Source organism: Pipistrellus hanaki, assembly GCF_964339955.1.
Source record: "Pipistrellus hanaki genome assembly, chromosome: 7".
Classification (NCBI taxonomy): domain Eukaryota; kingdom Metazoa; phylum Chordata; class Mammalia; order Chiroptera; family Vespertilionidae; genus Pipistrellus; species Pipistrellus hanaki.
Genome location: NC_140509.1, coordinates 41429087 through 41455293, shown reverse-complemented (window position 1 = coordinate 41455293; position 26207 = coordinate 41429087). Strand labels below are relative to the sequence as shown.

Sequence of the window (26207 nt, the reverse complement as noted above, 5' to 3'; positions counted from 1 at the left end):
TTTAATAGTTTTTTAAAACAAAATATATTTGTCCTAAATCAGTATGTTCTTTGTAATATTAGATGGTTATATGTGGATTTTCTGTCATGAAATTATTTAAAAAAACCCATTTAGTTTCCTAGAAAGGATATGAGGAAAGTAAAGTAATTTTAGGCCCTAGCTGGTTTGGCTTAGTGGATAGAGCATTGGCCTGCGAACTGGAGGGTCCCAGGTTTGATTCTAGTCAAAGCCACATGCCTGGGTTGCAGGCTTGATCCCTAGTAGGGGGCAAGCAGGAGGCAGCAGATCAATGATTCTCTCTCATCATTGATGTTTCTATCTCAATCTCCCTCTCTGAAATCAATAAAGATATTTAAAAAAAATTAATTTTAGGTCAAACCTATTATTAAAAGTTGAAATTTTATAAACTACTACATTATAATCATTATAAATTACTACCTATAATCATTCTTTAGCATCCTTTATCTCTTTTCTGTTAGAGTGCAGAATTTACATTCTTTTCATTTAATGGCTGTTTTATGTGGTACCATGTTCTTTTTCTCTGTTCCCTTTGATGATAGTGGAGACATTTGGAACCAAGAAAGACCACATGTGTAGTATGGGGATTGTATCTCTTATAAGGGTACCATTTATATCTACAGATTTTATGATTAAATTAATTGGTATATAGCAAAATATAAATCGATAATGATTTAACAAACTATTTTTAAATGTCCCTGATATTTGGCATTTAAAATTTGTACTTTTTTATTCTAATAGTTGCTTAGTAAATTCAAACATAAAACAAAACATAGCATAGTAATTCAAATATAAAAAAATAATGAGCAGACATTGTAATATCACTTTATTTTATACAGAATAAATTCATGATGGGGCTTTTTGGGATGCTGACAATATTTATTTAATCTGGGTATTATAAATGTGCCCATTTGAAATTTTATCAGGTTGTATTTTGATGGTTTATGTACTTTCTGTGTGTCTGTTATGTTTCAGTCAAATTAAAGAAATTGTTGTTGAAGAATGAAGAAACTTTTCTTTTTTTCTCTTTTAAGGAAATGATTATTGATAAAGTAAATGGACAAGCTGTACCTAGATATTTGATTTACGACATAATTAAATTCAATGTAAGTACCTTTTATAATTTCTAAATGATTGTCACGGAGATAATAGATGTTTTTAACAAATAAAAAGTATTATTGCCTTAAAGAAAAATTGTGACTTTCAAGTTACTCATTTGTTTTTTTTGTCAACACTTGTACATTTTTTCTTCCCTTACTGCCTAATACTTTGCACATTTGTCTTTAGATTAGTTATTTCAAGTGACTAAAGAAAAATACTTTAGCTGTGTAAAACAAGATAGTATATTGTAAAATGTTAGTAAGTAAATCTAAAAACAAAATATAAAATCTCCTTTTGTGAATAGATATAAAAAAAGTGAAATTATATTTAGTACTACAGTTTTAGACTAGCCAAGAATCAAATTGCCTGTTAATATTTAATTCAGTGTTGAAATTATTTAGACAGAACAAGATGAATTCTATAAATGGAAGAAATTCTTTCAATAGTGTACATCTATGAAAAGGTATAATTATTGTTCTAGAAATATATTATTCAGATTGCATAATTATTTAGTATTCCAAGCAGACTGAAAGCAGTTAAAAAAATTCTGGAATTAAAAGTGTTAAGTTTTAAGATTTTGAGGATTTATAATAAAAGTTCAAAAAAAACCCCTTTTTTTTTGGGGGGGGGGGTGTATATTTTAAATAGCAGTATTAAGATTCAAGATTATATATTAATCCAGATGACTTATTTTCCCCAGGAAATTTTCAATGTCTATATATCTCATTTGTTGTTGAATTATGTATATTTCAAACTATTTCAAACCTAGAAACTCAAGGTCAGAAACCATCAAGTTTTAATCTTGTTCTGTTTGTGGCTACTGTATTCCTCAAAAGTAATGCTTTCCAAAATTGACTTACTCTTACCACAGATCTTGGAATGATATTCATTGGCTCCTAACGAGACAAAGGGTGGGTGTGGCTTTGTTTCTTTGTGAATGGGGGAGTGCTATCTCCTTTGCCTCTTGATATTTAGCTCTGCTTTAAAGTGTGTCCTGTACAGTCTCATCTCTTAGCCTGGGAACTTTGTCTTAGACAATAGCCTTCTAATTCTTAAAAGAAAAAGAAAGTTTTCGGCATATGTAAAAGTATGCAGAGTAATATAAGGAATACTATGTACCTACCACTAGAGTTGTTGAAGCTTAACTGTCTTTTCTACTCCACTCTCCTTTTAATAAGAAATAAATCATTAAATGTATAGTATCAGAAGTTTCTTGTGTACCCCTCTGTCATCTTATCCTGGACCCTCTTACCCAGCAGCAATAGCTTCTACCCTGAATTTGGTGTTTATTATTCCCATGAGTGTTTGTGATACCTTTACTATCAATGTATGTCTATAAAATACATGTGGTGTTCTTTTGTAGGATTTCTAGTGTTTCATAAATGTCATAGTACTGTACTGTAGTACACAACATTTCCTCCACATTATTTTGTATAGATTTATCTGTGTTAATGCACGTAGGTTTGGTTCATTCTCTTTAATTACTCTTAATTATTATATTGTATAACTGTATGGAATTTATCTTTTTTCCTCTTGATTAACATATGGATTTCCATATTTTGCTGTTAAATTATTGTATTGAATAGTTCTATATATTTTTTTCCTTATGCACATGTGTCAAAGTTTCTCTAGGACAGTTCTCATTCCTGCGATGTGGTCAGCCAGGAAGTGTTTAAAAAGTCCAGTCCCTCATTTCCTACAACATGGAGATTCTAATTAATTTGTCAACTTAAGCTTTATTAGCTGCCTTGCTAAATTCCTTTCAGAAGTAGTTGTACCAATTTATCACAGTTGGTATTGCATACCTATTTTTTTTTTTTTTTTTTTTTGCCAAATGGCTATGTGTGAAATGATATCTTGTTTTTAATTTGATTTTTTCTAATTACTATTGAAGTAAAGCATATTTTATGTTTGCTTTTACTTGTTTGGATGTTTGTGATTTAATTATAGATTCAAATGGTCTGTTCTTTTAATTTTTCTAGTTGGTTGCCAATCATGCTCTTCACAATGTATAGGAATTAGTTTTCTTTTCTGTATTTTAATTCTTTTTTGGATATAAATGTGGCAAACAATATTTTTTTCATATTAGTATCCATTGAGCCACAGAAGTTTTAAAAATTTTTTTTTTCAAATATATTTTTTATTGTTGATAGTATTACAAATAGCTCCAATTCTCCCTCCCCCCATTCACCTTTCTCCCAATCCTTACCTCTCCCCTGGTCTTCACTACCTTATCCATGGGCTATGCATATAAGTATATAAATAATAAAAACAATTAGTGAGTATATTAATACTTTAATTCAGATGTGAAAATTTTGGATCAGTTGTGGTGATCCAAATCTATTAAACTAGTAGATTTATAATGTTTTCCCATACTATTTTATACATTTATAATTTTGAAATAACTGTGTGTGTGTGTGTGTGTGTGTGTGTGTGTGTGTATGTGTATGTGTATATTTAGATATGTTTCCATCATTAGTCAAATTAATTTTCAGGGCTGGCATGTGTGGTTGTGCAGGCTCTATATTGGAGAACTCCAAAGGATGTAATTTACATAAACTACTATGTACAAACCTTGATAATTATGCTGAAAAATTAGTTTTTAGAGTTGAAATTTAAATAACTGTCTCATTCAATTCAGGCACAACCAGTTGGAGATTGTGATTTTAATGTTCGTCTTCAGTGTATAGAACGAGAAATAATAAATCCTCGACATGAAAAAATGAAGACTGGGCTCATTGACAAAGCACAGGAACCATTTAGTGTCAGAAATAAGCCATTTTTTGACATTTATACATCAAGAAAGGTAACATTTTTAAAATAACACTTATAATGTATCCTAATTTAACTTGGGAGAGGAATATGAATGATATTTTTGGCCTAATTGTCTTGATTTCCCCTGAAATTTCTTGAATATTGTACTCTTTCGGTTAAACATGTACAGTTAACAGGTCTTCTCCTCATTAGTAAGATTCTCAGTGACAGAAACTTAAACTTGTTTTCTTGTTTCTCATAATAGTTTTTGATGCATAGCTATTATGGCTCATATTATGTTTTTTGAAAAGCTGTAAGCTATGTAGAGTTATATAAGAGTGAAAATAACTTGTCAGGCCTTTTGAAGTCAGCAGTTTTTAGTACATAGTTTTATTTAAACTAATCATTTACACACACACACACACATACACACACTCACACACACACACTAGTGGCCCAGTGCACAAAATTTGTGCCCATTAAAAGGGGATTAATTAGAGGAAATATTTTAATATTGATATTCTCTATAATAGAAGTGTCAGAGATGAAAGAAAATTAGTAAAATGTATATGAAAATCTCCCTCCTGTCAGAGTCTTGGGTGCACCTACCCATGCGGGACCCAGAGTCAAGTCCCTGCCCACCCGTGTGCGCCTCAAAATCATGCCAGACTGAGACCTCATTGGGCGAGACACAGACCCAGCTGGCCTCACCCCATCAAGCCCCGCCGGGTGGGGGGGGGTGCGGCCTCAGGTCCCCCCTGGCCCAGTGCCATGCAGCCTCAGGTCCCTACTGATCGGTCCTTATGGCATCATGGTGTGATGACCATTTGCATATAGCCTTTTATTATTAATATAATATATATATATATATATATATATATATATATATATATATACACACACACACACACACACACACACACACACACACATACTGCATATATACATGGAAAATTTTCTTTATTTTTGTTGTTTGGACACTTAAAATGTATCATATTAAATATTTTGGGGCAGTTTTTGTTTGTTTGTTTGTTTGTTTTTCACTTAACAGAGTGGCTTAAACATATTTCCATGTCAGTGCATAGGGATTTGTAACATTATTTTTTAGCTGCTGCATAATATTTGACAGTAAAGATGCACCATGAAGTTATTTTTGGGAAGAGAAATGGTTATGATAGAATAATATAGGAAATATAGCAACTTATGCAATTATGTTTTAATTTCCTTTCTAATTTCATAAGTTAGATGATAGAATTTTTTGTTGTATTTTACCTGCTTCTACTCATGTCTGCTCAATTTGGTATTTCTTCTTGGATATAATGTTAGCAGTTATTCCAGCACTATTGAGCTTTTTTCTTCTCAATATATAAATATATTGCAGAAAAAACAAATGTAGAGTTATTATTTTTTCACTAATAGTTGCATAATGCCTTCTTGCATGGGGCTGTTGGTAGACTGCTGTCATCTTCTCACAGTACACTACTTGCCTTTTATGCCTCTTTTGGCAGCAGTCATATGATAAGGGTGCTTACAAGAGCCTGTACACTTTTGTGCTCTGCTCGATTGGTAGAATAAGGGTAATGTTGGCACTTAACGTGGGCCACACCTTTGGTGGAAGTCTGCTTATTGTGGAAATATTTTCTAAATTATAAATAGAGTGTAAATTTGTGCAAAAGCCAAATTGTTTCAGTTTTGCATTTGCTTTTTAAAAAGCTAATTTTACAGCTTGTGCCGTCTTAATTCAAGTTCAGCAATTTAAAAAAATGTGTCTTAGTATAGTTTCATTAGTCAAAATCAGTACTTAGAAATATTTGGCAGTCGATAATTATAAGAATTGTTCTTTAGGGATGTGAAGCAGTTGTATTGAACAGCTTTCAATGTATTTTTTCATTAGAGAGCTGTGATACTTTCTTTTTTTCCTTTATTCTCAGCTTATATAACCCACTTTTAAAACTATATGATTTTTAAAAAAGAAGTCCTAATATTTAGAATTTTTATTATTAGTCTCATTTTTCCTCCATTTCAGTTCTTACTGTTATTTCTTTGTTCTCAGTTTCTCTGAAATTGTTTTTGGTTGTAGAATACAGAAGGAAAGCACCTTTTACAGCAGAGTTGGTCTAAAGGGGAAAACTAGTAACACCAGATATGGAATAGTAGCTATAGTTGTCAGATTATTGCTCTAGGGAGTCTTCTTTTTGTTATGAATTTAAAAAATAAATTAATCTTTATTGTTGAAAGTATTACAGATGTCTCCTCTACCCCCCATTGACCCTCTTCACCCTGTTACTGCCCCTTCCCCATGCCTCCATTGCAAAATCTTATTATCTTTGCTAATGGGAATGGTAAATATTGATATTATTGTATGAATGATAAAGCCTTTGTCTGGGAAGTCTATATTTATTATGAGGGAAGCCAATTTTTATGTGGTTTTAAACAGTTTATAACTGTGGAGAAATGCATACTTTTTCATAGACATTTCATTTATGTATACCTTTAAAATTTTGAAGATAATTTTGATTTTAGGACATTATTAATATAGCTCTATTAGCCTTTTTCTTTTATGTAATCAGATCCATCAAAAACAGTACAGAGATAATGAGTTGTTCAGTGTTTAACTGAGTATACATAGTTATAAAGCATACAAAATAGTAACAAGAAGCAATTTTTCAAATCACAATTTTATTTGAATTTCTAGTTTGAAGGCCAATGAAAAAAATAATTATTTTATTTATTTATTTATTTATTTTACAGCTGAGTAGTATTCCATTGTGTAAATGTATCATAGTTTTTTTTATCCACTCATGTTCTGATGGGCAATTGGGCTGTTTCCAGATCTTGGCTATTGTAAATAATGCTGCAATGAAAATAGGGGTACATATATTCTTTCAACACTTATATGTGGAATCTAATGAACAAGTTAAACTGACAGACAAAATAGAAACAGAGGCATGGATACATGGAGTAGACTGACAGCTACTATTGGGGAGAGGGTTAGTGGACTGGATGAAAGAAGATGAAGGGATTAAGCAAAAAAAATCCACATATATTTAACACATAGCACAGACAACAATGTGGGAAAGGGAGTGGGGGGTTGATCAGTGGAGGTGGGCAAAGGGGGGAAATGGGGAAATTGGGGTGGAAAGAAACTTTGCTTTGGGCAATGGGCCAACGATACAGTGCGTATATGTTTTGTTGAGGCCTGTATGGTTTTATGAACCAATGTCATCCCATTAAATTTAACAAAATGACAACAACAAAATACAATGGAAAATATGCTATAAGTTATATTAAAAAAGAAGAGAAATATGCATATATTAGTTCTATCCATTTCTTTTTTCCACAAGGATTCATTTCTTTCCAAAATTTTATAGATTGCCTTAAAAAAAAATAAATATATATATATATATATATATATATATATATATATATATATATATATATATTATTGAGTTTTTGCAGAGAGGAAGGGAGAAAGACAGAGAGCTAGAAACGTCGATGAGAGAGAAACATCGACCAACTGCCTCCTGCACACCCCTACTGGGGATGTGCCCGCAACCAATGTACATGCCCCCGACTAGAATTGAACCCGGGACCCTTCAGTCTGCAGACCGACGCTCTACCACTGAGCCAAACCCGTTTTGGCTAGATTGCCTTTTTTTTTGGCATGTTCTTAGAATTAATTCCTGATCTTAGCCTAGGGACTCTGAGGGCACATACACATCCACATATACTTTAGGCATATGTATATACCCTGTGAGAAGAGGAGTGTGACTCACTAGGCTGAAGTAGGATGGGGCCTTTCTGGGAGAGAATGCAGAGGTAGATGTATTAAAAAGAAATAGTAAGAATTTTAAGTTGCACATAAGAGGTTAATGACAGTACAGCTGATGAAAGTACATATTCTTTAAAGGTATATATAAAAGTCTAGTGAACCATATAATTATTTGCTGCATTAAATTGTTGATAAATGCTTACCTTTACTAGAAATACAGTCACTATACCAGAGATATATTTTGCTATTTTATACAGCAAAATGAAGTACTTTAGTAGTTTAGATATAAATCTTAAGTTCTATTTTTATATGATTTTGAACTCTTTAATTGATACAGAGAATAAGGGAAATGGTATATGCTTTTTATATTGTAGAAAACAAAGTTTATTTCTTAAAGTCTCATTTCTTATCTGTAAACTAAGCATGTTTAGTTTACAGATAAATGCCACTTGGTATCTCAGTATTGGGTTGTCCTCATCTAGATGTTCACTGTCTATTAAAGATCTCATCTGTGGTAGCTAACAAGGTCACTTTTTAAAAATATATATATTTTATTGATTTTTTTACAGAGAGGAAGGGAGAGGGATAGAGAGCTAGAAACACTGATGAGAGAGAAACATCGATGAGTTGCCTCCTGCACACCCCCTACTGGGGATGTGCCCGCAACCAGTGTACATGCCCTTGACCGGAATTGAACCTGGGACCTTTCAGTCCGCAAGCCGACGCTCTATCCACTGAGCCAAACCGGTTTTGGCTAACTAGGTCACTTTACCCATTAACCGTCAGGGCGACTATGGCATCATTCTACAGTTTGCTCCGTCTTGAACAGCCTCCTGACAATAATGCCCAACAGGAAAGTCATATGCTTTCCTGGAGGATAGATTAAATTGTGTCAAAAATAGAAACACAGTGACAAAAACTTACATTGCAATGAATTCTGGCCAAATGCATAGTCAGTCCCCTACAGCATGGCCCTTAAGACACTAGGTGCAGGCATGGGAGTCCCCAGGGCCACCTTCACGTCATACCTGCTGGTTACAAATTCTGCCATCCTCAGGGACTCACTTAGGTTTGGCAATTTACCAAACAGACTCACAGAACTCAGGAAAGCACTATACTTAAGATTATAGTTTTATTGTAACTGGAGGCCAAAAGAGGAGTCACATAATGCAAATCTATGAGGGGCCCAAATGATGAGCTTCTCGTTGTCCTGTCCCTGAAGAGTCATGGATGGTGTTACCTACTCCTGGTTAGTATGTATGACAATGTTGTCAACCAGGGAAGCGCACTTAAGTGTTTGAGAGCCAAAGTTTATATTGTGGTTCAGTCACATCCCACCTGCATGGCTGACCTTTAGTTGCCAGCCCCTCCCAGAGGTTTGGCTAATACATTAGTCTCCAGTTCCTCTGGATGTCCGAACTGATATGGCATAATCGAAAGCCTCCATCATAAATCATATTGTTAAACTCTTTGGCAAGCAAAGGTACTTTCATCAGGCAGGACATTCCAGGGGCTAGAGGTCACCTCCCATTAGTGGAGGGCATAGGCCAGTACATATTAAAACAAACAAAAAAATTTTTTTTTTTTAATCTTCACCTGAGGATGTTTTTTTCCATTGATATTTAGAGAGAATGGAAGGGTGTGAGGAGGTGAGAGAGAAACATTGATGTGAGAGAGACACATTGATTGGTTGCCTCCCTCACACGTCCAGAGCCAGGGATCAAACCTACAACCCACGTACGTGTCTTTGACTAGGAATCAAACAGGTGACGGTGCTCTAACGGGGCGGTGCTCTAACCACTGAGAACAATCTGGCCAGGGCCAAAGGATGTATTCAGTAAAGTAGATTGTTTTGCAATTTACCATATTGTTCTTTGTTTGAAAATCTTAAAATTATATTTTACAAATAAATGTGATTTTCATTTATGCTCACATTAAAATATTTAACCTCTTTCTTGGCTTCGTTATCTCTGTAATTTTTGTCTTTTTTCTTGTGAAATTCAGACCAGCCACTCTTGTAGTTTAGTTTTCTTTTTGATTGCATCACTTATGTGTTTATGGCTAAGTATTCATTCTATTCTTGCATTCCTCCCCAAAATGCTTAGTATTCTTCTAAACTAGTAGGTCATGTTTTTCTTCCCATAAAGTAAATACTCACCTATACTTCTTACCAGCTGCACTTTGGATAAACATTTTAGAAAAGATTTAGGGGAGGTTTCTCTGAAAAAACAAAAAAACAAACTTAAAAAAAAAACATTCTAAAGAAATTTGGACTACATGTAGGCAGTGAGGAGCATTCAAGGGTTTTTAGATGTGATTGTTACAAAACAAATTGTTTTAGAGTCAGTTCTAGTAGTAATGAGAAAGTTTGGAGAAAGGAGAATAACCTACAATCAAGAAGACCAATTAGGAACCTTTTACTGTTGTCCTCACTGATAATATGAAGGCAATGTGGGGTAGTTTGGGGAAAGTTATTAACTATGAGTGATAATTTTAGTATTTAAAAGATATCCCTTTAATAATCTGTATGTTAATTGAACTAACAGCTTTTAAACTTCTTATAATTTTTAATGTTTTTATTTTACACAAGTTTTTGGTATATAATATATTCCATGCGTATTCTACCTAACAGATACACATTAGCCTATTTTTATTAATCCTGTCATTGTGCTATTCCCTTTATATTTATTGAAGCACATATTTATTGAAGTGAGAGATTACTCTGTGTTAGATTACTGTAATAGATGCTGAGAATACAGTGATAATAAGATGTGATTCTTGATCTTAAATAGTCCACAGCTCAATTTGGTAGTCAGACAATTAAACAGGAAAATCCTGTGATGGAGGGAAGCATAGGGTGCTATGGGAATATGCCAAAGCAGCATATTTATAACTGAATCCCTGGTTTAGAAGAACAGTTAAGAACATGGACTCTGGAGCCGGAATGATTCTGGTTTCACTTCCTTTCTGTGTGACCTATGTTAAGTTCTAAACTTTACCTTCAAAATGGGGATGATATTGGCTCATACTTCTTAAGATTGTTATGAGGCTAAAATTAATTAAAGTATGTAAAGTGCTTGACACATATGTGCTACTTTTTCCTCCTGTTTTGTCTCTTTTTTAAAATGGATACATAAATGGTACTCAGTAAATATTTGAATAAAACCGCGAATAATAGTGAAATTATAATTACTTTTTTATTCTCTCAGAAGCCTTTAAAAATCTTTATTAAAAACACTTAGTGTAAAATAACTATTTTGTGTGTAGTTAGGTCCATATTAACCAAAAGTCATAAACTAGTAGGTCCTAGAAAGTTTAAGCTTATATAATATTTTAAAACAATTGAAATTGCTTGTAGATGATGATGCCCTCTCTAGCTTGTCATAGTTCTCACTCATCCCTATTATCTTATATCCAATCCTTTTCAAGCCTGGCTGGCACCTGTAAGCATTTGAGTTTGTGACATCTTAAACTCTGACACTGGTTCTTCCAGGATAGAGACTGGTTGATCTCTTTTAAATCTCAAATACTTGGTAGAGTGGCTATCAGTTATTGGCACTAAATGAATGTTCTTTGAATGAACGAATGAATGATATCTCAGTTATGAGATTCAAAATAAGACTAACAACCACCAAAAATAATAAATAAACCATGTGTTCTAAATAAATTTTGGTTTTAGATTTTTTAACTTGTCAAGAGGGTTTCACCAGAATTATTATGCTTAATTTTAATTTCAGAGATATGGGTTAATGAAAGAGCCAATGACAATATTCCAGAGGCTATTTATATTTGACTAGCTAATTTTAATGTTATAGTTGTTTAAGTATTATTGGTAAATACAGTAATAGAAATCAAATTATTGTTTTTAAAAGAAGATAATGATACTGACTTTTTATTGAGGAGAAAGGATGAGTTTTGTAGAATGATTTTGTATTGATTAGAGGAATATTGAGGGCACAGAAGCACTGGATAATCTTAGTCCAACCCAGACTTTGGGAATGAAAGAAGAATAAAGAGTAATCTAGGTGAATTGAAATTTTGGAGGGATTGGCAAAACTAAACCTTGAATTTTAGGCGAGTCATGAAAGCACACAAAAAATCAACAGATGTAAATTACTATATTGAGTGTTCTCAAGCAGTCAGTTGAAGCTATGTGTAAATATTTGCTCAGAAAACATCTGAGGTGAGTAGACTAGTTCATAACAGAAAGGTAGAGATATTCTTTCCTCATTTAACAAAAATACTTTTCTGTACTGTAATGAATTGATGTTGCTCGTACCCATCCCCAATTATATTGCAGATTCATTTTCTTCTTTATTTAAGATATCATTTTTGGTTATTTCTAAAAGGTTCCTTTCTATGCTTTGTAACTTTATAGTTTCTGTTTTGTTTCTAATTTCAAGCCCCTTTGCATTATCTTTCTCTGTTTATGCACTTATAATAATTTGGTTTCCAATTACTTTCTGATTTATAGACATATAAAGTGTCAATTCTAGTCATACCACCTGGTATAACCTAATGGAAAGTTACATGCCTTCTGTAGGCTATATGATGGTATTCAAGTGATGTTATTGTATTCATAGATAAGCAAATTTTATAAGTAAAGCTTTATAAAACACTATCATGCTTTATTTATTTTATTATTATTTTTTTAATATATTTTATTGATTTTTAACAGAGAGAAAGGGAGAGAGATAGAGAGCTAGAAACGTCGACTAGAGAGAAACATCAACCAGCTGCCTCCTGCACACCCCCTACCGGGGATGTGCCCGCAACCAAGGTACATGCCCCTGACCGGAATCGAACTTGGGACCTTTCAGTCCGCAGACCGACGCTCTACCACTGAGCCAAACCGGCTTCGGCTCATGCTTTATTAATAACTAGAGTCCTGATGCATGACATTTGTGCAAGAGTAGGCCTTCCTTACCCCAGCTGCTGGCACCGGCTTCCCTCTAGCACCTGGGACTTGGGCTTCTTTCCCTCCGGCCGCCGGTAGGCACTCGGGACCTGGGCTTCCCTCACAGCCCTGACTTCCTCTGGAAGGACATCTGGTCTAATTAGCACATTACACTTTTATTATTGACTAGTGGCCCAGTGCACAAAATTCATGCATTAGGAGGGGTTCCTCAGGCTGGCCTGCATCCTCTTCAATTTGAGACCCCTGCAGGATGGGGCCTAAACCGGCAGTTGGACATTCCTCTCGCAATCTGGGACCACTGGCTCCTAACTGCTTGCCTCCTGCCTCATCTCCCCTAACTGCCTCTGCTTGCTGGCCTGTAACTGGTCCCCTGCCAGCCTGTTTGTCCCCTAACTGGTTCCCTGCTGGCCTGGTTGCCCCCTGCTTCCCTGCCAGCCTGCCTGATTGCCCCTAACCACTCCACCTGCCTGCCTGATCGCCCCTAACTACCTCTGCTTGCCTGCCTGATCACCCCCTAAATGCCCTCCTCTGCCAGCCTGGTTGTCTCCTGACTGCCCCCCTGCCAGCCTGGTTGCCCCCTAATTTCCCCCCTGACGGCCTGTCTGATCACCCCTAACCACTCTACATACCTGCCTGATTGCCCCTCACTGCCTCTGCTTGCTGGCCTGATCACCCCCTAAATGCCCTCCCCTGCTGGCCTGGTCAGCCCCTAAATGTCCAGAAGGAATTCGGATGTCTGGAAGATGTCTGGTTGACCCAGTCTAATTAGCATATTACCCTTTTATTAGTATAGATGATTTGATATATTATGTTTACTATCTTAAATTATATTTAACTATCTTCTAATTTTATTTAGGGAAAAATAATCAAGAAAATTATAATTCTAAATAATACCTTAGGATTTTTAGAACAATTCACCCACATTCCACTTTAAAAGCTTCTCCTAAGTTTTATAGTTAAATATTTTTAAAGTGAGGTATTTGTTGTTTTTATAAGTGTTTAAAAAACATTTTGGTTAATTTAAATAGAACTGTGTTACTGAAGAAAAATTAAGAGGGAGAAATGACTAATTACACCTTTGCATTTAATGTCTTTACTGTTAAGTTAAAATTAAGGTATTATTTAGGCATATGTAGGCTTATATTATCATTGGGTCCTCAGTATCCAACAGCTATCTGGGTTTCTAGCATAAGTATGCAGTCAGAAAGTATCTACCCTAATAATACTGAATGTGATTTTATTTTTATTGCGATGTTACCAGAACAAATTATCTAAGAAAACCTTAGTACATCTTACATAAGAATACCAGTGCAATTCATAAATTATTTTTACTTAAAATATAGTAGAGGCAAAACACAGAGTAGCTAAAAAGTATTGGACAGTCTATTTTGGAATATAATATTAGAGACAAAAAAATATCAAAGTGAGTTTTAACATTATTTGGTATTTAAATTATTGAAATAAAACCTGACCTTTCAAGCCATGGTATTTAAACGAAATCTTTAACTAACTCTTTTTGGCTTCTTGGTAACTACTTCTTCCTTTGAGATTGCGCCTGACTTAAAACTCTTTTTCTCAAGGGCTGCCCATCATCCTTGTTTAATACAACTTCCCTATGTTTGGTTTGACCTACTTATAACCCTGGCTTCTCCATTTCTGAGAAATTTTTTATTCAATGACTTTATTCTGATTTAGTCACTTAGACATGGACAACTTATCCCTGGCTCTATTCCTACTTTAAAGTTTTAAGTTAGACATACTGCTTTCTTTTTTTTAAAGACTCAACATTTATTTGTTTTTAATGATTTCAGGGAGGGAGGGAGGCAGGAGAGGGAGAGAGGGAGGGAAATATTTACTTAAAAATTTTTCTTTTGATTTTTTTTTCTTTTGTTTGTGGGTTATTTAGAAATTTGTTATCAAGTTTCCAAACATTGGAGAGCTTTCCAGATATCTTTCTCTTACTGATATATAATTTAATTCATTGTGGTCAGAAGACATTCTTTGTATTACTTTGACCTACCTATAAATGTGTTGTATGCACTTGGGGGAAAAAGTGTTTCTCCTATTGTTGGATGGAATGTGTTATTATTTTCAATTAGGTTTGATTGTTTCAGTGTTCATATTTTCACTGGTTTTCTGTCTGTGTTCTGTAAGTTTTTTTCAAGACATCTTTATGCCTGCTTTTTGATTTTCAGTGTTGTATCTTTTTCCTTTTTTTTTTTTATTTCAGTTGGAAAAAGTGCTACACATTTTTTTCTTCAAGTTCATTGATTTCTTTTCCTTTTGTTATATTCAGTCTGCTGATAATCCATTGCTTATAATTTACTTTCTTTTTTTTTTTTTTAATCCTCTGTCAGCTGATTTTTTTTTTTGACATTTTGATGGTTGGAGTTTATTTTCACCTCTTGAAAGAAATTTATAAGAAATCAGTGCTTTGAATCCATATTGAATTTTTAGTTAGGCAGAGTTCCTCCTCAGAAGGCTTAGGTCATTTAAACCTTTGAGTAAATTGGAGATCTTAAAATCACCTTATAATGATCAGCTATGAATCTCAGGTCAATCCTGAAATTTTTGCCTATTTGGCTAAACTCTTGACAATATGGTTCTAAGGGATCCAGTTGGCAGGCTCTCCACTTTCATAGTGTTATACTGAGAGGAAAGAACAAAACAAAACAGTAAATATCAAGAGTTGTATACATATTTTTTAAGTTGAGGCAAAATATACATAGCATATAATGGACCATTGTAACAAATTTTAAACATACATTTCAGTGGCAATAAATGTATTTATATTGTCGTGTAACCATTACTGTCATCCACCCCCAGGTCGGTTTTCACCTTTCTAAACTGAAACTCTGTACCCATTAAACACTAACTCCTCATTCACCCTCACCCTAGCCTCTCTAATTTCTGTCCGTATGAATTTGACCAAGGAGCATTACAGTTTTAAGGGAATGTAGATATTCAAACTCTAATTGATCTTTATGCAGTTAGGAACTAGGATCGCTCTAATTTTGCTCACTGCCCCCAGTTTAGAGAAATTACAGATTTTGAAGGAATTCAAAATAGAGAAGGTAAAGGCCACAGTTGGGGAGGAGAAACACTCATCTTGTTGCGTGTGAAATACACTTGAAATTTCGGTTGTTGCTTTTGGAATGTGAATCTTCCTGTAAGTGAATGGAATGGTTTTAAGAGGATGTGATTATGTTAAAAGATTGTGATTGGATAACCCAAAACATAATCCTAAAATTTAGAGACACATATATGAATTCCAGAACTGTCCTATTCTGGCTCTGTGAAAGTATATTTTGTTCTCTTTAACAAATTTTAAACATACATTTAAATGCAGAAATCAATATTAGGACTTCTGGCCATGATTCACATGTTTTGTTCTTCAAAATAATAAAAATCCTTGAAAAGAAACTACTTGCTCAGAACTAATTAGAGAACGTTGTATCTCATAACTCTGCTCTTTAGCAGATAAGGCTTTGAAAAACTACCATTTGTGTTTTGTACTATGTATCCCTTGTACTGCAGTTTTTTGCTTGAAAAAATATAGAAAAGACCAAAAAAGAAAAGAAACAGTAAGACAAAACTATAAGGCTAAATTTTTTTCTGCTTGAGGGTTTTGGAAAAACACCTCAAGCAGAAAGTGATGTATTTTCAGATTGTGTTTCCTATGTCTGAGTTAGCTGTGGTTACAGATTCTTGGGATTCTCCCACCTACTCCATCCCCAAGCAAGTTTCTCTGCTGTCTCCTTTGTTCTATATGTTTATTTTTTATTCCCTTTATTTATTATTTCCCACAGTTTCTCCTTTATTTTGTCAGTGAGACCAATACTTTAAATCCACATTGAATTTTCCATATTAAAATTCCTTTCATCTTGACTCAGCAGTGCATTTAAAAATGTTTTAAATTATTTTATCCATCATTTTGGTTGTTGTAGTTAGGACTGTTATCCAAAGTATCTAGCCTGCCATGGAATGGAAATCTTCACATTAAAAAAAACACCTTATAATGTATTAACCTCTATTCCTCTGGACCACCCCTCTCTCCCATTTTGCATTTCAGTTCTTAAAACTTAAGAAAAGTTTTTATAAAGTTTACAGAAATTTGAAATACCTTTAAAGTGATTATTGTATTGATTATTGTATTTCTGAAAATACTTATATTTATTTTATAGCTACTTGAAGGAAATTTTGCAAAAGAAGTTAGCCATGAAATGGATGGACTTATTTTTCAGCCTACTGGAGTAAGTTTATTTGTGTGTGTGTGTGTACGTGTGTGTGTGTGTGTGTGGTGTGGGTAGTGGTGGTGGTGTGGTATATATGTATGTACACGTACGTACATGCATGTATCTATAAAGTACATTTTTCTCAGACACATTTACTTAGTATTAATTATTCCTGCAATCCCTGTTTTTTCTTAAAATAAACTGTTACAAAAGATTTCATTTATACTGGATATATAAAATAGTGAAATGAACAGTTTTTTGCTTTTTCACACAGTATAAGAAATAAACATAGCTTATTATTTTTCAAGAATGCCTGTAATATAATAATCTTACAAAGTGAATATTAATTTGTTTCTTTACTATAAATCTACCAATAATATTATATAAATGTTTATTTCTTACTGTAAGCCTGTATACCTTTAAGTGTTAATATTTCTAAAACTTAATCTTGCTACAGAGGAATGAAATTCAAAGTTATCTCTACTTGAAGAAAAATATAATTCTTTGAATATTTATTCCACATCACATTTCTAAAACTCATTAAAGGACTTAATAACTTGGTAGTCAAATCAGACATTTGGAGTAAGTTTTGTTTTACAACGTGGCAGAGTTTCTCTCTCAACTATTGATGTTTTTGATAAGATAATTCTTTGCTGTGGGGAGCTGTCCTGTGCATGATAGGATATTTATCAGCATGTCCTTGGTTTGTTCTTACTAGATGCCGTTGTTACCTCTCCTTTCCATCCCTCTAGGTTGTGACAACCAAAAACAATCCATTCACTTTAGTTTCCCCTGGAGAACAACATTGCCTTCACCTGAGAACCCGTGCTCTATAGGCAGTGCTTCTCAGATGTGCCCGGTGGTCAGGAGCATTTGCACTCCGCAGAAAGTTGTTAGCAATGTCATTCACCCCACAGGCACTGATTAGAAACTCTGGGAATGCAATCCAGCACTTTGTGCTTTAACAAGCTCTCCAAGTGACTAAGGCATGTTCAGGTGTGAGAACCACTACTTTACAGGAAATGTTTGTATTTCATGTGCTAGCCCTCAGCATATGTTACATTTAACATTTTTAAATTTTATTTATTGTCGACAGTATTACAAATGTTCCCTATTCTTTCCCCGTTTGGCTCCCTCTACCCAGTCCCTATCCCACCCCAAGTCTTCACTGCACTATTGTCTGTGTCCATGGGCTATGCATTTATGCACATGTTTTTTGGTTAATTGTTAGCCCTTCCCCCAACCCCACCCCGAAATCTGTCAGTCTGTTCCATGGATCCATTCCTCTGGACCCATTTTGTTGGTCTGATTATTTTGTTCATTAGAATCCACATATAAGTGAGGTCATGTGATATTTGCAAGCACTAACAGCTGCCCTTGCCACAACAGATAGAGGGGGGAAATCTGTGGTCTAATGAGGAAGAGATGGAGGAGAGGTAGACACTGGGGACAGAAATTGAAATAAATGCTATCTTAGGAAATATGGAAGTTAGATCTTTTAAGTTTCAGTATTTTCTAGGCCTAAACTCTATTGGAAAGATTTAAAGTCTAAATATAACAGTAACTACAATAATTTTCGTTCTGTTTAACTCATGGTTCAGACCCATGCATAATTGAGATTTGGTGGTATGTATTGTAGAAGTGGCCTGACAGGTGAGTCTCTGTGATGTCTCGTATAGTCAGTTGATTTATTAATCTATTCCCATTCTATCACCCACACTTATTATTACAATAATTTTGTAAGTGATATCTGATAACGCAAGACTCTCTGCTCTTTGCCAGGATTTTCTTAAATATTCATGGATATTTGGTTTAACATATAAGGTTTAGAATCAGTTTGTCATATTATCCAAAAATTCTGTTGGGCATTTATTTGGAATTGATTTGAATTTGGTGAAAATAGATGTTTTTACAGTGTTAAATTATCTTATGAATATGGGGTAGCTCTTTTCAGGTCTTTTTCTCCTCCATAATTGAGTTTAAATTTTTAATTGTTAATCCAATTTCTAAATATTTAATATTTTTCCTTTTTATAGTAAACAGCGACTTTAAAAAAATTTGCTACTTCTAGTGTGCTGTCTTACTGTTGATTATTTTATTGGTTCACAACCTTGATGAACACTGTTAGTTCTAATAATCGTCTAATTTTATATAATGGCCAGGACCTCTATTACTGGTTTAAACAATGACTCTCATTGGATGGAGGAAAAGAAAACTTTTATCATTTATTTTCAATCTCAAAGGGAATGTGGCTAAATTTTCTCTATTAAGTATGTTTTTGGTAGATTTCTGTTAGATATCTTTTATCATGTTAAGGAATTTTTGTTTTGCCAAAACCGGTTTGGCTCAGTGGTAGAGCGTCAGTCTGCGGACTGAAGGGTCCCAGGTTTGATTCTGGTCAAGGGCATGTACATTGGTTGCGGGCACATCCTGTGGGGGGGGGGGGGGGTGTGCAGGAGGCAGCTGGTCTATATTTCTCTCTCATCGATGTTTCTAGCTCCATCCCTCTCCCTTACTCTCTGTAAAAAATCAGTAAAATATATATTTTTTTTAAAAAGAAATTTTTGTTTTTACAAAGGTTTATTTTTTATTTTTCAATCAGAAGTAGATTTTGGGAGTTAGCAAATGCCTTTTCTGTTACCTGTTATCTATGCTTTTCTGTTGAGAGTATCATGCCATTTTTTCTTTTTTATGACATTCATGTAGTAAGTTATATAATTTCCTCATGTTGATCCATTCTTGCTTTCTGGGATAAATGCTACTTGATCATGATATATATATATAATTTTTAACATACCTTTGGAGTTAATAGTTTTTTGAGAATTTTTGCTACCTTATTTCTTACAGTTCTTCTCTCTCTCTTTTAATATATTCGAAATAAAGGAGGTAATATTATAGAAAAATTATATATTCTCCAAGTAACATTCATATAATAATACATGGCCATGATATTAAAAGTCAATTAAAATGTCATGGCTTATACTCCCGAGGGCTCCTGGACTGAGGTATGTCCCCACCCGAGTCCACGAATTTTGTACTAGATAACGTTACCACCTTACTGAGTACCTATTGTTATGTTTTTATCTTATAAAAATTATGGGCTTCTTTAAGGTTATTAGTCTTTTCCTTTCTTTTTTTATCTTATTTACCCAGTGTCTAATATAGTGTTTGGCTCAATAGGGCTTAGAAATGTTCAGTAAGGAAATGAAAATGTATTTTTAAAAAAATATATTTTATTGATTTTTTACAGAGAGGAAGGGAGAGAGCTAGAGAGCTAGAAACGTCAATGAGAGAGAAACATCGACCAGCTGCCTCTTGCACACCCCCTACCGGGGATGTGCTCGCAACCAACGTACATGCCCTTGACCAGAATCGAACCTGGGACCTTTCAGTCCGCAGACCGACGCTCTACCACTGAGCCAAACTGGTTTTGGCTGAAAATGTATTCTTATGTGTTTTTTTCCCCCCAGCCTTTCAGATTTGACTGGTTTTATATTTTATATTTTACCAATGTAAGCAAATATCTTTTAAATTTATAGCTATTTTATTCTTCTTGTTGCATATACAGATTCATATTCTAATTTATGCTATATTTAAATAATTTTTTTTAGTGACTTTAAATTCCCACTTGTTTCCTTGCCAAGTGTCCAAAATGCAAGCACCCATTTTTCATGAAACAATAACATGAGCTTTGCTACTTATATGTTCTTCTCAGAGACATCCCAGTGGGTTAGAAGTGGTCTCTGATTGAAATAAGCCACTAAGTATTTCTTTGGTTCTTCAGTTCTTCATCTATAAAATGTACAGACTGTAACAGTTTAGCTCTGAAATTCTGTGATTATATGATAATTAATATATTTGAATATAAAGCAATACTTAAGAATTCCTTCTTCCTGCCAGTCCCTGTGAAAATGTATTAGGTAAAGAATTTTTAAATAAAAGAGAGAAAAAACGTCTTAATCTTACTTTATTTCCTCGAAAACAATATATCTCTTAAATGGAAATTTAGATAGTTGCAATAGATAAAATAGACTTTTTTATGATGTTTAAGTCTATTAGTATCACTATTACATAACCGTATTTCTATTAAAAATTTTCTCCTGCCATTATTTTAATAGGATTTTTACTTTTACACTACTTTACCTCCAGATTATTAAGATGATAAAATATATGGAATGGCATTTGTTCATCTTGGTACATTGTCAGTTTCTTATTAATTTAGCACAATAAATTCTTAGATTAGTGTATATATATACTAATTAGCATATATATATTTATATACTAAAGTTTCATATATATATGAAACTATTAAAAATGTTTCACTACTGTCTCTTTGGTTATAAAAGTTTAAATAATGCATAACACTGTACTGTACTGGTCATTAGTCTTTGGTTAATTCTTTCTGTTTTCCATGAAATTTTAATGATTTCAGTCTTTATTTTTTGACTAGGGACCCGTTGCAGGAAGATTCCTGTAAGCGGCTGCCACTGCCCGCCCGCCCCATCCTTGCTTTCCCTCTGGCAGCCGCCTTGCTTTCCACTTTTCCTCTCTCTTCCTTTTATGCTGTCTTCAGCCTTCACTCCACCTTCCCTCAACATATGCAAATTAACCTCCATATTTGTTGGGTTAATTTGCATACTCACTTTGATTGGCTATGGGTGTAGCAAAGGTATGACAATTAGCATTTTTATATTTTATTAGTGTAGATATGTTTTGTTATTGAAATTTCTCATGATTATGATAATTTTCTATCCAGTTTTTTATTTCTTCAAAGTACACTTTTCAATGCTCTTTAATTTTTACCACTGATATGGGGAGTTGGGGCAAAAGTAGGTTTGTAGTTGTTCGTATGGAAAATCCTATATAACGAAGAGGTAATATGCAAATTGACCTTCACTCCCTCATATCACAAGATGGCTGCCCCCATGTGGTCACAATATGACTGCCCTCACATTGTTACAAGATGGCCAGTAGGGTAGGGCAGTTGGGGGCAACCAGGCCTGCAGAGGAGGGTAGTTGGGGGGGGGGGGAACCAGGCCTACAGGGGAGGGCAGTTGGGAGCGATTGGGCTGGCAGGGGAGCAGTTAGCTGTCAGTCATGCCGGCAGGGGAGTGGTTAGACATCAATCAGGCCAGTAGGGGAGTGGTTAGGTGTCAATCAGTCAGGCAGGAGAGCAGTTAGGGGGCTTTCAGCCTGGCAGGCAGAAGCGGTTAGGGGCAATCAGGCCGGTAGGTGAGATGTTAAGAGCCAGCAGTCCTGGATTGTGAGAGGGATGTTTGACTGCCTGTTTAGGCACAATCCATGGGATCAGGCCTAAAGGGACAGTCAGATATCCCCCGAGGGGTCCGAAATTGGAGAGGGTGCAGGCTGAGCTGAGGGACACCCCTCACACTGGGCCTCTAGTAGTACAATAATCCTATCTAATAAAAGAGAAACCTGCAAATTGACCATACCTCTGCTATACTCACATGCCATGCCCACCAGCCAATCAGGAGTGGGTATGCAAATTAACTCAACCAATATGGCAGTTAATTTGCATATCCAGGTGCAGAGTGAAGACTGAAGACAGGGTAGAAGGAAGCCAAGCTCTGCAGAAGGAAGTGAAGCTGCGGGAGAAGCAAGCAAGCAGGGTAGTGAAGAAGGGAGGGAAGCAGGCAGGGCAGCAGAGACTGCCGCAGGAAGCCCTATTGCAGGAATCTTTCTGCAAGGGATCTCTAGTTAATAAATAATAATATAAGAATAAATGTTTTTGTACAACTGTAAACCTACTTTTTCCCACCCCTATATATATTTTAAGAGTGTTTTCAGTGTACCCTTTCGTGGGAATTTACTGTCAGTTGATAGAATGGAGTCTGGCTGTAAGAAGGTTGCGGTACTTAGTTACGTGCCTGCCCATTGTATTTAATGCATTGGTCCTTTTGCATTCCTACTGCATTTGTGTTAAATCTTCTAAAGGGTACTCTGATATAAATATATTCATGCTGGTGTCCAAAATAGGTTTCAATTTAGCATGTAGGGAATTGTCTCACTCATATGCCAAAATTTCATTATATTCAACTGTCTAGCCTTTGTTATTTTTCATTATTTTGCTTTTGCAATTTCAGTCTGATTTTTCTTTTTTTACTTACTGTATCCTCAGTTTAGGTTACCATCACAGAGTAGTCTGGTATATTTCATTTTCAAACTTTTGATTTGCCAAAGCCAGAGGTGAGACTGTACTTAGCCTCTTACACAGAGATTTATGACTTTAATACCACTTTTTGAAAATGAAAATAAAAGTTTGTATTTAATAGTTGATCTTGAATGAAAATAGAAAACACCGTATTTATGATATTCTGCTAACAAAAGCAGAGTTTAAGATATTTTGCTAATAATTCATGATTCTTATGATATCTCTTTGAGGCTTTCAAAGAAGGAATACTTAAGGTTTTCTTCTCAACTTAATTCTTTGGGATTAACACCATTGTTCTTATACATTGTCAAGTTTCTTTTCTTTAACAAGTGCAATGGCCTTTTTATGATTGCATTCATTTTCTCAGTTCATAAGGAGAAAGTATGTTAATTTCTAATTTTTCCCTTTTCAACAAAATGAGTGTGGGCTTAGTTTAACACTATTCAAAGGGCAATGTTTTCTACTAGAATTTAGTATCATTGATTCATTCCTATTATATCTAATTTTAGGATTACTTATTACTTAGGATAAGCAATGCTATTTTCTATTTATGGTGTAAATAATATACCACTTGGTATGAAGTTTCCCAAATATCTCTGTGGGGCATTTTTTAGCCTATCACAGTTCTCTAGCTTGATATGGCATTTCCAATTAATAGCCATAGACCCTAATGCCCAATGCAACTTCTGATTCTGTCCTTGTAAGATTTATAAATTATCTCCCTTCCTTAGGCTTTTTATTTAAAGCAAGTTACCAATGAGAAGTTTAGGATTCTTAATCAGGCCAGAAACCTTTTAATGTAAGATTTGCCAACATTTCTAAATTTTTTTTTCTGGGGAAATCTAAAACCTTTGATAAACTCAGCTTTAATAAGTGCAGACAGGGTAAGTGATAGACAGTTAATGACAAAATAATATAGTAGATTAGATGTAACCTGTATTTTTTATCATGTTAAAATATGTATTATTTTTCACTCTTTATTTTCAAATTTGGGGATATCCAAATGTTAGAATCTACTTCTTTTCTTTGGAATTCTTTAGCCTATTCAGACACCAAGCCTTTATTCTCTAGCTTGGTGGCATTTGCCTGCTATTTGCATTCTCAGAATAGAGAAGATAAAGGGGCGGGGCCCACTCTTTAGTATGTATATATACTTTATTATTTTTCTTTTTTATTCTTTATTGATTACATATTCGTCTTTATCCCCCCCCCCATTGTCCCTCCTTCCCAGTTCGTACACCCCCACCCCCCCTGCAGTGTCCGTGTAGATTGGTTATGCTTATATGTAAGTCCTTTGGTTGTTCTCTCCCTTTCCCCAACCCCCCCTCCCCTGCCTTTCCTCTAAGGTTTGACCATCTGATCTATGCTTCTCTGTCTCTGGATCTGTTTTTGTTCACCAGTTTATGTTGTTCATTATATGTCACAAATGAGTGAGAACATGTAATATTTATCTTTCTCTGACTGGCTTATTTCGCTTAGCATAATGTTTAATTCTCCCGGTCTCAGTTTTCCTCTTCTGTTGCCTGAATCTTTTGGACTGGAGCTTCTGTCCTTTATTTTTCCCACAGAATAAACATATCTCCTGGGTTTTGCCTGGGATGGAGGAGGGGACCTAGAGATGTAAACGCACCTTTTACACATTTTCATACTGTCTCCTCGTGTTCAGCAGCGTGCATCACCTTTTGCCCCTTTGCAACCATTGCAACCAAAGGAACAGATTACCTAATCCTTTCTGGGAACTGCAGCGTGCAGCATGAACTGCTTTGCACTGGTATCCTTCTCTTACTATTCAGTTTTGTGTTTTTTTTTTTTTTTCCTCTTTCACTATTAACTTCTTCCTATCTTTCAAAAATATATTGACATGTTGTTTTTTGCTATTGTCTTCTCATTTTCCTTTTCTCTTGATACCTCTTCTGTGACTCCCATTTTAGTGAGGTGTCACATCAAAATAGATATAAATGCATGTGTTTAATCCACCACATTTATCAGAAACTCAAATTTTCAGAACTTCTCACAATGTGGTAGTTTATCTTTTGGCCTCTTGAGCCAATAATTCAGATACAAGAAGAAAGGTAGTGGTCTGAGCCAGTCTGTATAATGTGAGAAGGAAGCCCTGGTCAAGGGTAGGCACAGTTTGACTTTTAAACTGCAATCTATTTTCTGATACCACAGAAATATTCGAAGGCAAATGAATGGCGAAAGATACATTTACTTGTGGAAAAACTCTTTGGCCTACATTTGTTTGGTGGTAGTTACCTAAAACTTGGCAAGAAGTTAATTCTACTCCATTACATTAATTATAGGGAGTGAACTGAAGTTGAATAAAATGTAAAAGATACTGCATTGCTAAAAAAAAATATTTTGAATCCTGGAAATATACTGAAAAATAGTGATAAAAAAACTGTATTAAAGTGATGATTCTATTATGGACAACCCCCAAACATCAGCTTAGAACCTGTTTTTTTTTTAACCCTTTTATCTGATGTCCTATTTTTTCAGAGACATAACCTTGTAACATATCCAGAAATGCACATAATTCATTACTTTTATAAGAAAAAGCTAAGTTGATGGATGGTATATTTAGAAAAATAAGGCTTAGGATATTTCTTTGTGTTTATAAAGAAATGCACCAGTATCTGGTATTTACTAAAATACAAAACAATCATTAATTATCATGAAAGCCTCAACTTAAAGTAGATTAAATTGCATTTATAGAATTAGAGAAAATCAGAGCTGAGAAGGATACTTCCAAGATTATCTAGCTCAATGGTTTTAAAATACTAATTTCCAAAGTTCTAGGTTTCTGTGTATTGCCTCAAGGGACCACCTGGAGGGATAAATTACTAGATAAGCATTCTTTGTATACTACTGAAGCCCTGATTTATCACCTTTGGATATTGTATTTCTAGATAAGATTGTGTTTTTAAAAGGACTTCATCTAAGTATATACCATTTGAATCAACTGCTTTTTTGAAAAGTCACCAGTGATCTTTCTTCATTTCCAAAGTCAAGATAATTTTTCTCCTAGTTTCGTACTCATCCATTTAGTGGTAATTTAATACTGCTGTTCACTTTAAAAAAAAAATATTTTATTAATTTTTTTGCAGAAAGGAAGAGAGAGGGATAGAGAGTTAGAAACATCGATGAGAGAGAATCATTGGATCAGCTGCCTCTTGCACACCCCCTACTGGGGATGTGCCGGCAATCAAGGTACATGCCCTTGACCGGAATCGAACC

The 26207-nt window shown here is 34.6% G+C and overlaps 1 protein-coding gene across 3 annotated transcripts in view; it reads left to right on the top strand.

Annotated features, from left to right (window-relative positions):
- The window catches only part of RNGTT (RNA guanylyltransferase and 5'-phosphatase), a 181622-nt gene that overhangs the window by 66800 nt on the left and 88615 nt on the right, over nt 1-26207 (top strand). For 2 of the 3 annotated variants that reach the window (XM_084890442.1, XM_084890440.1), the window contains exons 10-12: nt 1053-1124; nt 3761-3925; nt 16748-16816. In XM_084890442.1, coding sequence (XP_084746568.1) covers nt 1053-1124; nt 3761-3925; nt 16748-16816 — 306 coding nt within the window. The remainder of the gene's footprint in view (nt 1-1052; nt 1125-3760; nt 3926-16747; nt 16817-26207) is intronic. The other variant, XM_084890441.1, reaches the window with a different exon arrangement.